This window comes from Oncorhynchus tshawytscha, linkage group LG05, assembly GCF_018296145.1.
Source record: "Oncorhynchus tshawytscha isolate Ot180627B linkage group LG05, Otsh_v2.0, whole genome shotgun sequence".
Lineage (NCBI taxonomy): Eukaryota > Metazoa > Chordata > Actinopteri > Salmoniformes > Salmonidae > Oncorhynchus > Oncorhynchus tshawytscha.
This window is the reverse complement of record NC_056433.1, coordinates 69,693,365-69,708,749: the sequence shown is the minus strand read 5'-3', so window position 1 is coordinate 69,708,749 and position 15,385 is coordinate 69,693,365. Positions and strand designations below refer to the sequence as shown.

Genomic DNA, 15,385 nt, shown 5'->3' with positions numbered 1-15,385 from the left:
TCCGCCTTATTATACTACTCAGGCCCTAATATGCAAACTGTAGCCTTATTAATACATTATGCTCATAAAACAAATGTTAAATTATCACTAGCCTTCCCCATCTCACTATCCCATCTCTCTTTACAAATACCACATTTTCTTCAGCACAAATGTCATACTTCAAAACGGTGAAAGTCATAGTGTATCATCTTTTGCAATATGATGTTAAAATGGCCAGCAATGGTGTTGAATGACAGCATGATTATGCTTCATCCCTAAGGGCAATTATTTTATTATACAGTACATGTAAATATTTTTTTTCCGGCCACTTGACTTGTCAAATTGTTATTCCATTAGGTCCGAACAATGTGCAACATCCTACTGATCACAATTATATTACCTACTATAAAACACAATGCAGTGTATGCCATTGTGTGACTGACATTCCAGGGGCTCTGTCAGGACAGTGGCTGAAGGACTGTGTTCAGGCAGTCAAAGGACACAGGAGGTCCTAGCTGGCAGGGTATCTTCCACCATCTGTTCCACTGGCAGTATCATAGAGGGATGGGGGGACGAGAGGGTACAATGTGTGGGGGCTGTGTATGTTTGTGTGTGACATGCAAATATATTTTTAAAAAGACACACAACACCACATGATATATATAAAAAAAACAATTATTCAACTTTATTAACATCAAGGTTTTTGCGACATTTTTTCCCTCTCCTTTTTTATTAACAAATAGAAAACAGATTGTGTATACAACAGACTGAACCCCTACGGCACTATTTGAAGACAAAGTGAAATAAATCCTTGTTTTTGCAGTCCGTCCATCCGGGCCCAATCAATCCAAATTCACCTCACTTTGCAATCCTATAGCCTCACTTAAGAGAAAAACGCTTGACTATAATGTAGAGATCCTCCACCGTACATTGATGCTGCTTCTTTGTGTTACAGGAGAATGTCCTTCTGTAGCACAGTGAGGAGATAATACAGTATATTACAGCAGTTATACCATGGATGTAGAGTCAGTGACAGTCAGAAGAGATGTTCATCTGGGTTGTTGTCAGGTTTCTACAGGGATGGCCAGTCATGGGGAACTAGGTCAGTCGTATGCAGATGGACATGTCCAATTCATAGATCATAGTTCAGAATCAGCAGGGTAATCAGAAATACAGGGATGGATAACTGTCTGTCTGGTCACTCGAACACTTCTCATAGGAGGGGTGTTGTTGGGCGCTGTACATTAGTCTGATGTGAAGTTCTGTATATCTGTTGCTCCAAACCAGGTCTAGCTTGTCAGATCAGAGCAGACAGAGCTAGGGTCCAGTTCCTCTGTGTCTTTTGGGAGTGATGGTTTGGTTCAGTCCCATGGGCAACTATGGGTGCTGTAACAGGACAAACACCTTTTCATGTACCGGTAGTTTTATATATTTCTTTCATTGCATCTGGAGTTTGGACCGGAGCTCTTTGAGCGACAGGCATTGAGAAAATCACAGTAAACAGAATCTGTACATGGTAGATTATTCATAAAACATCATCAAGAATAATCTATTCAGTTTTTATAAACATAGATGGGTTTATTTTATAGTAGTTCACTAACTCTGGTGTATATGTGTTTGATCTCTTTTTGTGGAGAATGTTTTTGTAAAGTACCAGGAAGTGAAAATACTTATAAAAGTTGTGTCCCCATATCCCACTGAATACGACCAACCAGAGAATAGAGAACTTTAGAATGTTATAATTATGGTAAAAAAATTAAAATATTATTAGCAGCTCTGAGTATGCGTACGTCTCCAGTATTAATAATAACTCGGAGCATGTTTAAAATACATGTCCCTTGTGTAAAAAATAATAAAAAGATACAAATAATGAATTTAAAATAAGACCCAATAAGACATACAATAACCAGTGTATAAATGATTAGAAAACAAATTCTAAATAATAATAATAATAACATATTTATAATGGGTAATATTAATGATATTAATGCATAATAAAAGCAGAAAAATAAAGTTTGCCATATAAGCAGGTGGAGGAGGCAGAAATAGTGTTTTCATGGCATGTGCATTAGCTATAGAGACATCAGAATGAAGCATACTGAAGCTATTTAGGTTATTTTTTAGTAGTGAAGGGTTTTAAAGCAGGTTTATTGTGCAGTCAGTCCAGGAGTACTGTTCCACCTGATTGACGGTCATCCAGTCAGACATGTGCTCTCTCCCACTCCTCCTCACTCATCTTCCTCCCCCTCTCCCTTCACCCCTCCGGCAGTTTCTGGACAGTATGGATATAGCTCAGAAGGGACACACGGCTGGCGCTCCTGAACCTCAGGAGTCCCAGTGCATTCTGGGAGTGGTTATTATGTTGCATAGTGGTCAAAGCTTCCAAGGTACTCTAGAGCTGCCCTGTAGCACAACTGGTACTGGTCCTGGGAGGGGAACAGTGGGGAACAACATCAGAGTCAGTCAACAGGGTGAAATCTACTAGAATATAATAATGGTACCATAATCTCCTGGGAGTGTTTGTATAAATGCAAAGAAATTGTTTTAAGATAATTTGTTATGTGTAATGAATACTTTGGAAATCTTACTATTTTAATTGGATACACCAGCTATTTTAACTGAATCTCTGCTTTGCTTAGATACCTCTATCTAGGAGAGTATCTGTCCTCCCACCCCCTCGCTAATCAGTCTCCCCCAGACACCCACCACAGCTGTGTGACAGTACTGTACCTCTGTCTGCACCATGGCAGGTCTCTGGGTCCTCAGTGTCTTGACAGTCTGGAAGAGATCCACCACCCCCTCGTACCTCATCCTCTCCAGCACGATACTCAGGGTGATGAACACACCAGTGCGCCCAACACCAGCACTGTGGGGGAACAGGGCAGGGAGAGTTAGTACTATACACACACACACAGTACAAGCATACACTCAAGCACACACACACATATACACACCCACCCCCCCACACACACACACACACACACACACACAAACTCTCTGTCATCAACTAAGTGTTGATGTCATCAGTTTTTCTTACCTGCAGTGCGCAGAGATTGGTCCATCCTGGCCAAACTGCTCCTTGGTTTTATGCACTTGACCAATGAAGTCAATGAAGCCCTCTCCAGTTTTTGGCACCCCTTGTTCTGGCCAATCAGTGAACTGGAACTGCCGAATGGTCCTAGACTGGCCATCCTGAGTGGTGGTGAGTGGTGGATGAGGGACATAAAGTGAGTAATTTCTCTAAGCCTCATTATAAAACATTATAAAGGCTAATACATGCTGATGACACTTTATAAAGCATTATACATGCATAATTGGAGTAATGCTACGAGTATTTTTTTCTACAGTGTGTTCTACACACTCCAGTATTTATGCTGCAATAGTTTGTGTCGGGGGGCTAGGGTCAGTCTGTTATATCTGGAGTATTTCTCCTGTCTTATCCGCTGTCCTGTGTGAATTTAAGTATGCTCTCTCTAATTCTCTCTCTCTTTCTCTCGGAGGACCTGAGCCCAAGGACCATGCCTCAGGACTACCTAGCCGGATGACTCCTTGCTGTCCCCAGTCCACCTGGTGGTACTGCTGCTCCAGTTTCATCTGTTCTGCCTGAGGCTATGGAACCCTGACCTGTTCACCGGACGTGCTACCTTGTCCCAGATCTGCTGTTTTCAACTCTCTAGAGACAGCAGGAGCGGTAGAGATACTGTGAAAGATGGGCTATGAAAAGCCAACTGACATTTACTCCTGAGATGCTGACCTGTTGCACCCTCTACAACCACTGTGATTATTATTATTTGACCCTGCTGGTCATCTATGAACATTTGAACATCTTGGCCATGTTCTGTTATAATCTCCACCCGGCACAGCCAGAAGAGGCCTGGCCACCCCTCATAGCCTGGTTCCTCTCTAGGTTTCTTCCTAGGTTTTGGCCTTTCTAGGGAGTTTTTCCTAGCCACCGTGCTTCTACACCTGCATTGCTTGCTGTTTGGGGTTTTAGGCTGGGTTTCTGTACAGCACTTTGTGACATCAGCTGATGTAAGAGCTTTATAAATACATTTGATTTGATTTATGTATGTGCTGTAAAGAGTAGATTGTATTTCTATATGCAACACAGCCACAGCTCCATGTGTGGGTTGAAAAACACCAACCCTGTTATTTTCCTCACCCTTGCAGCACTATTCAATTAATTAGGAAAATAAACTTAGCATTCCGGTTAACCCCCTACGTAAAGCAGAGAGAAAAAGGTTACTAGGGAGAAGAGGGAGGATGGATGGAGAGATGGACATACCCTGGCGTCTGTGACCTTGAACTCTCTGAGGATGTACTGGGGCATGTTGTACTCAGCCATGGGGTCCACTACAAAGTACTGGTACCTGGCAGAACGCTCAGCTGGCCAGTACTGATGACACTTTTCCTAAGAGACAGACAGACACAATGATATAGTCAAAATCTATCGCACCACAACACTATCCATGGCATGACTGGTGTGTGTGTGTGTGTGACTGTGTGTGTGTGTACTTGCATGTGTGTACTTGCGTGTGTGTGTACTTGAGTGTATGTGTGTGTACTTGTGTGATTGTACGTGTGTGTGTACGTGTATACTGTATCAATGCCACTCACTCTTCCCATCTCTCTGAGTTTAGTAAGCATGACTACGATGGTAGAGTTGTGTTCCCACAGCATCCTCCAGAAGTCCTCTGTGGTCTCTGCTAGCGGCCCCTGGGTGGCCATGTAGGCCTTCTGCTGCCTGGGGACACAAGGACATGTGAGGATAACACCATAACACTGGATACACACTTCAATACATCCCCATAAAATAGAGTTCATAGCGACACAGTAAACGTCATGTAACAGGGACACAGTATATGACAGGGTGAGGATAACGTTATAACGTCAAGGGATATAAGTTACATTTCAAAACATCCCCATTAACCTACAGTATCCATGTCGAGTCCTGAGTGGTCCTACTGTCATCTGAGAGGCCCTTGTGCTGTTATTGGAGGCTGGGCTTGGTGTATTTTCATTACGTTATACTGCTGACAGATTAAGTGTCTACTCTATTCAAGCCAGTGAGAAAACCGCAGCGTTGCGGCTGGGGTCCCTTTCTACTAGATCAACATTAGAGGGCAGTGTGAAGCCGTGAGGGAGATGTGTGTCAATGTGATTCTGTTTCTGTCATCCCTACAAACATGTGAGAGCCAGCCCAGTCCAGCCCAAGACACACATATTCCTAGGTCCAGACGCACTAGCACACGCACGGCCAAGTACAGCCAGATGCACGCAGGCACACACACACACACACGTGCAGTGTAAGAAGGGGCTGCTGCTGGAACCCTGAGTTCCATCTAGTTATGTGATAACTAGTAAGTGAGCCATGCCTCATCACCTTGTTCAAAGAGTCTCTCACAGTTGATGGGTTTGACTCATGCTGCATGGAGATTCAGTTTCTTACAGCTTATTATAGTTTGAGTGTTCTGCTTTGACAATGGCAATAAGCATGCCTGCAAATTAACAGGCAAGGCTCAAGGTCAGCCATAGAGATCATTGCTCTACCGAGACACTTATCCAGACATATGCATGTTTAGAGTTAAATAAATACAATTGTTAGTGTAAAATGGCTGTTGAGCAAGAGTGGAATGACCACCTCAGGATATCAAAATACTGGGAAACACCTAACCAGTATGACATCATCATCATTGCATCATCATCATTATCCTCCCCTTCTTCATCTAAACCATCCTAATCCCCTCTGGCACTTTAAAGATGTGATGCCTGCCTGCCGGGAGAGAGAACACTAACATCTCAAATAAGCCAGGAGAGAGAAAGTCAGCACCCCAAATGGCCCCCTTATTTCCTATAAAGTGCACTATTTTGACCAGGACCCTATGGGGCTTGGTCAAAACTAGTGCACTGTATATGCCCTAGGGTGCCATTTGGGATGCAAACTAACACCTCTCGATGTCTTAATTCACTTTTAATTACCACTACAGGAATTAAAGAGGAATTACACCCCCCTTCCTTCCCTCCCTCAGGTGGGGCAGCCCCAGGGACTTCGTTAAGCACACAGGAGGAGAAGTGTGTGTGTGTGTGTGTGTGTGTGTGTGTGTGTGTGTGTGTGTGTGTGTGTGTGTGTGTGTGTGTGTGTGTGGAGTATGAGGAGGAAATCGGAACAGAAAACCACGTCAATGAATCCCCCCCACCAAAAACAAATACTTAAAAAAGCTCTTATTCATTCTGTCAGTCATTAGTGTGTTGTAGCATTGTGCATTACAGCCAATTACAGTGTTTATACTTCCATAAAGGAGACGGCTCTAAGGGACCTCTCTGATTAGGTACTAATTGGAAATGGGACAGTAACTGAACGGGAGTTCCCAAGCACCTCCCGAATGCAAGAACACACACACTCACACATCTAGTGCATTCGGCAAGTATTCAACCCCCTTCCCCTTTTCCACATTTTGTTACGTTACAGCCTTATTCTACAATGGATTAAATTAGAAAAAATCCTCATCAATCTATACACAATAACGTTACCCCACAATGAAAATGTATTTTCTATGAGATTCGAAATTTGAGCTCAGGTGCATTATGTTTCCATTGATCATCTTCAAGATATTTCTACAACCTGATTGGAGTCCACCTGTGGTAAATTCAATTGATTGGACATGATTTGGAAAGGCACACATCTGTCTATATAAGGTCCCACAGTTGACAATGCATGTCAGAACAAAAAACAAGCCATGAGGAATTGGGAGGAATTGTCCTTAGAGCTCCGAGACAGGATTGTGTCAAGGGACAGATCTGGGGAAGGGTACCAAAAAATGTCTGCAGCATTGAAGGTCCCCAAGAACACAGTGGCCTCAATCATTCTTAAATGGAAGAAGTTTGGAACCAACAAGACTCTTCCTAGAGCTGGCCGCCTGGCCAAACTGAGCAATCGGGGAAGAAGGGCCTTGGTCAGGGAGGTGGCCAAGAACCCGATGGTCACTCTGACAGAGCTCCAGAGTTCCTCTGTGGAGAAGGGAGAACCTTCCAGAAGGACTCTGCAGCAGTCCACCAATCAGGCCTTTATGGTAGAGTGGCCAGACAGAAGCCACTACTCAGTAAAAGGCACATGACAGCCCACTTGGAGTTTGCCAAAAGGTACCTAAAGGACTCAGACCATGAGAAACAAGATTATCTGGTCTGTTGAAACCAAGATTGAACTCTTTAGTCTAAATGGCAAGTAACACATCCAGAGGATATCTGGCACCATCCCTACAGTGAAGCATGGTGATGGCAGCATCATGCTGAAGGGATGTTTTTCAGCGGCAGGGACTGGGAGACTAGTCAGGATCGAGGGATAGATGAACGGAGCAAAGTACAGAGAGATCCTTGGTGAAAACCTGCTCCAGAGTGCTCAGGACCTCAGACTACGGCAAAGGCTCACCTTCCAACAGGACAATGACCCTAAGCACACAGCCAAGACAACGCAGGAGTGGCTTCGGGGACAGGTTTCTGAATGTCCTGTACGTGGCCCATGCAGAGCCCAGACTGGATCCCAATCAAACATCTCTGGAGAGACCTGAAAATAGCTGTGCATCTGCAGAGAAGAATGGGAGAAACTCCCCAAATACAGGTGTGTCAAGCTTGTAGCATCATCCCCAAGAAGACTTAAGGCTGTAATCGCTGCCAAAGGTGCTTCAACAAAGTACTGAGTAAAGGGTTTGAATACTTATGTAAATGTGATATTTCAGTTTTTGCTTTTTCATTATGGGTTATTGTATGTAGATTGATGAGGGGGAAAAAACAATTTAATCCATTTTAGAATAAGGCTGTAACGTAACAAAATGTGGAGAAAGTCAAGGGGTCTGAATACTTTCCGAATGCACTGTAACTCTGAAAACAATAGGTGCTCCTTTTCAATATCCTTTCTCCAAATATGAACAAATGTCTTTAAATTCATAGAAAACGTCATTTTTTAGAACCGTACATCTTCCATTGAGTGTTGCTGGGCAGATTCCCAAGGATGGACAGTTCTAGAGTAAAGGATTGTGGGCAGACAGCAGACATAAACAGAGCTATCACAATAGGTAATCACTGTATTCCTCTTCGAGGAGGGGTTTGTCACCTGTCACAATCAGACTATTTATTTACCACAGGAGGAGTGTGAGAAGGAATGGACAGTACTGCCAATACAACCAATTTGCCCTGACAACTGACAAGACTAAGGCAAGAGAGGCAGGAAAATACTGGCCTCCATTTCACACCATAATTTACTGCTGTCAGTCGCTGCAGGAAAGGTCCACCTCCTCACTCATTAGAGGAGCTGTGTCTGCAGGATGGATTCTCTCTTCTCTATTTCTATGTCCTCTTCTCCATTCTCACCATCACCACATCTCACTTATTCTAGTCTTCAGAATATGTCTTGTTTTCTCACAGTCCGAGTCTGAAAATCCTCTTCTCTCCTCCCCTCTCCTCCCCTACCTCCCCCCGTCTACCTTTTCCCATCTCCTCTCTTCCCCTCAACCTCGACCCCTCCTCCCCTCCTCCTCTGCTCTCCCCTCCTCTTTTCCTCCCTGCTCTCCTCTGCTCTCCCATCCTCTTTTCCTCCCCGCTCTCCCCTCCTTTCTTCTCTCCCTATCCTCTTCTCCCCTCCACTCCCCTCATCGTTCCTTCTCTCCTCATCCCCCTCTATCTTACCTGTATCCGTCGATGAAGCTGGCATTGATGTAGTCGGAGCCCTCCACTCCTCTGATAGGCTGCAGACTCACGCGGGTGGACTCAAAAGGCATGATGTTCACCAGCCGGTTCTTGAATTTGTTACAGGGCAGGTTGGCACTGATGAATCTTGAGGTATGTGCTTTGGAGTTGGCCAGTTTCTGGAGAAGGAAGGGAAGAGAAATGGACATATTAAAGATACAATCTTGGATCAGATTAAAGAACTGTGTGCTATTGTAAAGAAAAACCAACCCATAAACTTAGAAATATAAATACTAAAATTGACTGCACCCATGAAAGTGCGAGTCTTTTTCCCATTCTAGTAATTATATTTCTATGCCTCTAACCTGAAGATGACTGTTGCCACAGCTTTTACTGACGCCCACCTTCCTTCCCTTCTATCTAGCCCCTGTCTCTTCAAAGTGCTAAAGCTGGAGATCCCAGCCAGCCTAGCATTGCTGTGTGCGAGCAGGAATGTTGGAGGGCACGGGGTTGGGGGCTAACACTCTAATTGATGCATGAAAATTATGAGCTTTGAGCTGAGCCCCTTTGTTCTACAGCTTCAATTAACAACCTGCTGACGCCGACAACATCTCTCTCTCCATAAAAACTAGTGTCGACAGCACAGCCACAGCCACGAACAGAGACGTCAGAGAGTCAAAAAACACTCCCACACAACATTCGGGACGGCTGTGAAGATAGATACACAAGCTGACTGTATCCATGCCACTGCGACGAAATAAACTAAAACCAAACAAGACTTTGAAAACTGAAAAACCATCTTCTCCCAAATGAGAGGGGGAGGTTGAGGTTTTTTTGCTGGCACTGCTGATGGTGTCCTAATATTATACTCTGTCAGTAGAAAGAAAGCAAAGTGTCAGTTCCAGAACTGCCAGTGGAGTGAAGCATCAAAACCTAATTATACTTGCTACGGACTTACAATCATCATGCTTGCTGAACAAGTTTGACCCACATCATTTGGGTTGTGGCGGCGTGTCTCCGAGGAGGAGGCTGGTTAGAGCTGTTTTCCTATGGCGGGAGGCTGTGAATGGCGGCTTCCCAAATTGCATTGTAATCCCTACACAGTGTACTACTTTTGACCAGGCCCTATGGGTCCTGGTCAAAAGTAGTGCACTATATAGGGAACATGTTGCCATTTTGGGACGCAGTTAGTGAGTATGTGATGGGTTCCAATAGAGTCGCTGGAGCCCAGTGGTATAGGCCCAATCCCAGGATGCATCAGCTCTCCAACCCATTGAGGCTTTATCTACAGACTGTCAGACGGTCAGCCTGCCTCAACACTCCTCCCTCACTAGATCACTCTCTTTCTCTCTGTCTCACTCTCCCTCCCACGGCCCCCTCCCTCTAGTTCAGTCTCTCATCTCCAGTCCAAAAGATAAGCCTCTGAAACACTGAAACAGAACGCCCCTCTTAGGAGAATCTATTCATTTCAGAGTTACAGTGTGAGGATGAAAATGCTCCCAAACACACTGAGACATTAACTTCCTACTCCCACTGCATCGTACAGACTGAGACACCACCAACAACAACAACAACTGTTCTACTGCTTCTAACTAAATGCTCCAATTAGTAACTGTACCAGTCAAGTCACTTAACCTCAAGTCTAAGTTGAATTCCAGCTCCCTTGCAAGTCCAAGCCTGAGCGAGTCCAAGTGGAGTCACAAGTCCCTTGGTAGTACTAAAGGTTGCAAACAGTCCAACACTTTTCTAGCTAGGTTTATAACATAAAACTGAACTACACTGTTATGTTCAGGAGGACAGTTACTACCTACCTTAAACTCTAGCTCCATGGCAGTGACCGTGTCTCCGGGTGTGACCTGGGTGAGTTTCTGGATGTGTGCGTACAGGTTGCGTGCAGGGACCTCTGTGTTACCGCAGGTGGCTGCCTCTAGCAGGGCCTCGTGGATAAAGACATACTGGTCCTCCGTCTGCACCATGTAGTTCCGCTGAGCTCTCATACACGTCACATGACCGTAGATATCCACTGACTTCTCATGCTTCATACGCTCCAGCATGGCCTCAATCACGATGAAGCAACCGGTCCGACCTACACCAGCACTGTGGGGAGAGACAGGTAACTGTAGAGCCTTACACAGACACAGACAGAAACGACTGTAACTACACTGAAAAACTCACAAATCTGGCATTGGAAGAGATTACATGTGCACATTCAATGTTTCCAAGGCAGGTTGATGTTTATTGAGAGGAATCTTGTCCTGGAGGCAGGGCTGAGTGATTTCCACTAGATGGGCCAGTGGCTATATTGTAAAAATTAGGTTAGGGTTAGGTTTAAAACCAGATTTGATGACTTTGTGGCTGTGCCAGCTACCCAGCAGTGCTGCCTCCAGTACATTAAAATATGTACAGTTTTTGTATGTGCTTGTTTTCTATTGTATAGGGCTCATTTGTCAAAAAAAACTGTAGTCTCAATATGACTTCCCTGAGCAGGTACTGGAGACTAAATAATGTGTTCAGCAAAAAAAATGAAAAAACACCCCAAACACTGAAATCTATTCTCCCATATGGTTTGTTTCAATACTTAGGTCATCATCAGGTCAAACATATCTCTGAAGCAGGTCTGAGATGGGGTTTACCTGCAGTGCACCACCATGGGTCCTGCATCTGTGGGGTTGCAGGACTTGACCCTGCGGAGGAAGGCCAGGGTGGGGGTGGGGTACTCAGGCACTCCATGGTCCGGCCAGGCCATGAACTGGAACTGACGAACCTCTCTCTTCTCACTGGAGCCATTCTGGTAGAGCAGGGGAAAAGAAAACTATCAGAACACCACAGACACACACTGGTGGCCATATTCTGGGTTGTCTCTCTGACAGACATTCATATTTACAACATGTTCGCTAGCATGAGATTTGATAATGGCTCGAGAACACATTCCTGGAATCATTGCCCTCCAGCTGGTCAAGAGCTGGTCATTTTTGGAATACAGTACATGCTATTCCTTACCTTATAGAGGGCGAAGGTGCGTACGCTGTAGGTAGCCAGCTCCACAGTGTCCAACATGGTCACCTGGATCATCCCATAAGTCTCTGTACCCCGACTGGGCCAGTACTGGTCACACTTCACCTGTTACAGACACAAACACACAGACACAGGACAATGAAGATATTGGACTTAGTGTAGTGCACTGGAATGAGGGAAGCAGAATGAGACAGGGACTGAAGAGGCTTGTGTTAAGGTAATGGGACAGTCAGGAACTAAGGGCTGTGAGAGGGAGGACATGGGACAAGGACTTAGACTGAGTGAAGGATGACAGCTTGCTTCCGCTCCACTGTGCTATCCTTCATGTCCTGGGGGGAGAGAGGAGAGACAGCCAGCTGGAGTTTAGGGGCCCAGCTCTATGGGACTACGGGCCCAGAGACCCTAGCTGGCATGTGCCAGGCAGATGGGGGGCTTCGCTACACAGTCCTGTCCAGGTGGGGGCTGTGGTAACATTGGAACTGGCCTAAGCCCTGGAGAACCCTGGAGCTCAGAGCGTGACGTGTGCCTCTCTTCATTTATTTATTTTATTTAACCTTTATTTAACTCCTCCAGACCTCCACTCCAAAGGGCCATTAGTTAGCACATTCTGATTGGACAGCAGGCTGGTGCTCCAGGGACATTAGTCAGGGCATTCTGACTGGACAGCAGCCTGGTGCTTCAGGGCCATTGATTGGGGCATTGTGAGAGGGCATTGTGATTGGACAATCTGGTGGACAGCAGGATTACCACCTGGACACATAATTTCACTGGACTTCCCAAACACAACCAAGAGCCAAGAGCTAAGTGACCTATCTGACTGAGCACAGGGCAGCCACAAACCAAAATCTGCTGTGAAAAGTAGGCGGCTGGTGCATTTCCTACTAACACAGATCATGTAGACAGATAATACAATTCCTGTTTGGTGATGTTTTATCTGTTTAGCCTACAGGTGCATTCCACCACTTTAACCCAGACTAGCTAAGAGGCAGTTGGAAATGACTGCTCTCCCTGACATTACTCAGGCTCCTGTGCTCTGGTCGCTTAATGAAACAGAACAGAATGGAGCGGAGTGGACAGGTGGTCACTATGGAGGGGGGGGCGGGGGTGTCACTGCGTCCCCCATGTCAGCTGCTAGATTTTTCAGGTCCTCTCTAGTCAGAATGATAGCTGAGGTGGATAGAGGTTAGACGGCAAAGAGGTGGTGCTGGGATGTTGCCAGAGGTGAGACCATGCTGTGCAGTTGATAAATAACAGGGGCAAAGGTTCAAAGGTGAAAGGTCATTTAATGATGAGTTGACCCCTCATGGGTCTAAAGAGATGTGTGATATTAAGTTTGGCAGGAACATGATGAACTTTGTCTGTGCTTATAAAGGTGTGCCACTATGGGATGCCCTTTAGTTCCACAGTTATTAATCAGGCTAGAGTAGGTGTGTGTGTGGGTGTGTGTGTGTGTGTGTGTGTGTGTACCCATATGGCACCCTTTACACCTACACACTTCCCTCTCTCTAAGCTATCATCATGCAGTCTATTTACTGAGTCTATTCAAACTCCTCGATTAGGGTTTTACACCTTCCGTCGACCCTCACACCTCCTGTCCATTAGAGACCAAGGTGAGACTACTGGGACTGTTACACTCTGTGAGTGCAGGGTGAATCAACTGTCGTGTTATGTGTGTGTGTCCTGAGACAATGTTGTGTGTATGGTGTGTGTTCAGCACAGAATGTGTGCATGCACATGGTTGTGAGTGTGCTGACATTGTAGTGTGTGTGTACATTCACCCGTGACTTCTCCTCCAGTCTGGTCATCATGACGATAGTGTTGGTCCTCTGCTCCCACACCATCCTCCAGAAGTCACTCAGGGTTTCAGGAAGCGGGCCCTGTGTAGCGATGCAGGCGTTCTGCTTCCTGTAGCTGTCTATGTAGTTAGCGTTGATGTAGTCACTACCTGGTACTCCTGTAGCACGGTGAAGGAACACAGTGTTAGGAAACATTAGGGCAACATCCCAAATGGCACCCTATTTACTGTATAGTGCACTTCTTTTGAAGTGGGGCCCATAGGCATGGCCACTCCATTCCTTCTTCCTATATGGCACCGTATACCCTATATAGTACATTACTTTTGACCAGGACCCATATGGTAATGCACTATATAGGGGATAAGCTGTCATTTGGGATGCAGCCTAGCAGGCTGGCAGAGTATCAACACCCCCTTCACAGCATGAGACAGGCCCACACAGGACAACACAGAGAGAAGAGAGACAGAGCCAATCACAACCATCAGGAGGCCCACACAGGACAACACAGAGAGAAGAGAGACAGAGCCAATCACAACCATCAGGAGGCCCACACAGGACAACACAGAGAGAAGAGAGACAGAGCCAATCACAACCATCAGGAGGCCCACACAGGACAACACAGAGAGAAGAGAGACAGAGCCAATCACAACCATCAGGAGGCCCACACAGGACAACACAGAGAGAAGAGAGACAGAGCCAATCACAACCATCAGGAGGCCCACACAGGACAACACAGAGAGAAGAGAGACAGAGCCATTCACAACCATCAGGAGGCCCACACAGGACAACACAGAGAGAAGAGAGACAGAGCCAATCACAACCATCAGGAGGCCCACACAGGACAACACAGAGAGAAGAGAGACAGAGCCAATCACAACCATCAGGAGGCCCACACAGGACAACACAGAGAGAAGAGAGACAGAGCCAATCACAACCATCAGGAGGCCCACACAGGACAACACAGAGAGAAGAGAGACAGAGCCAATCACAACCATCAGGAGGCCCACACAGGACAACACAGAGAGAAGAGAGACAGAGCCAATCACAACCATCAGGAGGCCCACACAGGACAACACAGAGAGAAGAGAGACAGAGCCAATCACAACCATCAGGAGGCCCACACAGGACAACACAGAGAGAAGAGAGACAGAGCCAATCACAACCATCAGGAGGCCCACACAGGACAACACAGAGAGAAGAGAGACAGAGCCAATCACAACCATCAGGAGGCCCACACAGGACAACACAGAGAGAAGAGAGACAGAGCCAATCACAACCATCAGGAGGCCCACACAGGACAACACAGAGAGAAGAGAGACAGAGCCAATCACAACCATCAGGAGGCCCACACAGGACAACACAGAGAGAAGAGAGACAGAGCCAATCACAACCATCAGGAGGCCCACACAGGACAACACAGAGAGAAGAGAGACAGAGCCAATCACAACCATCAGGAGGCCCACACAGGACAACACAGAGAGAAGAGAGACAGAGCCAATCACAACCATCAGGAGGCCCACACAGGACAACACAGAGAGAAGAGAGATAGAGCCAATCACAACCATCAGGAGGCCCACACAGGACAACACAGATAGAAGAGAGACAGAGCCAATCACAACCATCAGGAGGCCCACACAGGACAACACAGAGAGAAGAGAGACAGAGCCAATCACAACCATCAGGAGGCCCACACAGGACAACACAGAGAGAAGAGAGACAGAGCCAATCACAACCATCAGGAGGCCCACACAGGACAACACAGAGAGAAGAGAGACAGAGCCAATCACAACCATCAGGAGGCCCACACAGGACAACACAGAGAGAAGAGAGACAGAGCCAATCACAACCATCAGGAGGCCCACACAGGACAACACAGAGAGAAGAGAGACAGAGCCAATCACAACCATCAGGAGGCC

General features: G+C 46.0%; 1 protein-coding gene across 11 annotated transcripts in view; it reads right to left on the bottom strand.

The window, feature by feature from the left end:
* Window positions 1-638: 638 nt before the first annotated feature.
* ptprfa (protein tyrosine phosphatase receptor type Fa) overlaps window positions 639-15,385 on the bottom strand; it is a 384,726-nt gene continuing 369,979 nt past the window's right edge. For all 11 annotated transcript variants that reach the window (XM_042322293.1, XM_042322292.1, XM_042322296.1 and 8 more), the window contains 10 exons: window positions 13,452-13,627; window positions 11,659-11,778; window positions 11,292-11,446; window positions 10,470-10,755; window positions 8,659-8,837; window positions 4,597-4,723; window positions 4,265-4,390; window positions 3,017-3,171; window positions 2,710-2,845; window positions 639-2,405 (listed from right to left, as the gene is read on the bottom strand). In XM_042322293.1, the coding sequence (XP_042178227.1) occupies window positions 2,337-2,405; window positions 2,710-2,845; window positions 3,017-3,171; window positions 4,265-4,390; window positions 4,597-4,723; window positions 8,659-8,837; window positions 10,470-10,755; window positions 11,292-11,446; window positions 11,659-11,778; window positions 13,452-13,627 (1,529 nt within the window). In that variant the 3' untranslated portion in view covers window positions 639-2,336. The remainder of the gene's footprint in view (window positions 2,406-2,709; window positions 2,846-3,016; window positions 3,172-4,264; window positions 4,391-4,596; window positions 4,724-8,658; window positions 8,838-10,469; window positions 10,756-11,291; window positions 11,447-11,658; window positions 11,779-13,451; window positions 13,628-15,385) is intronic.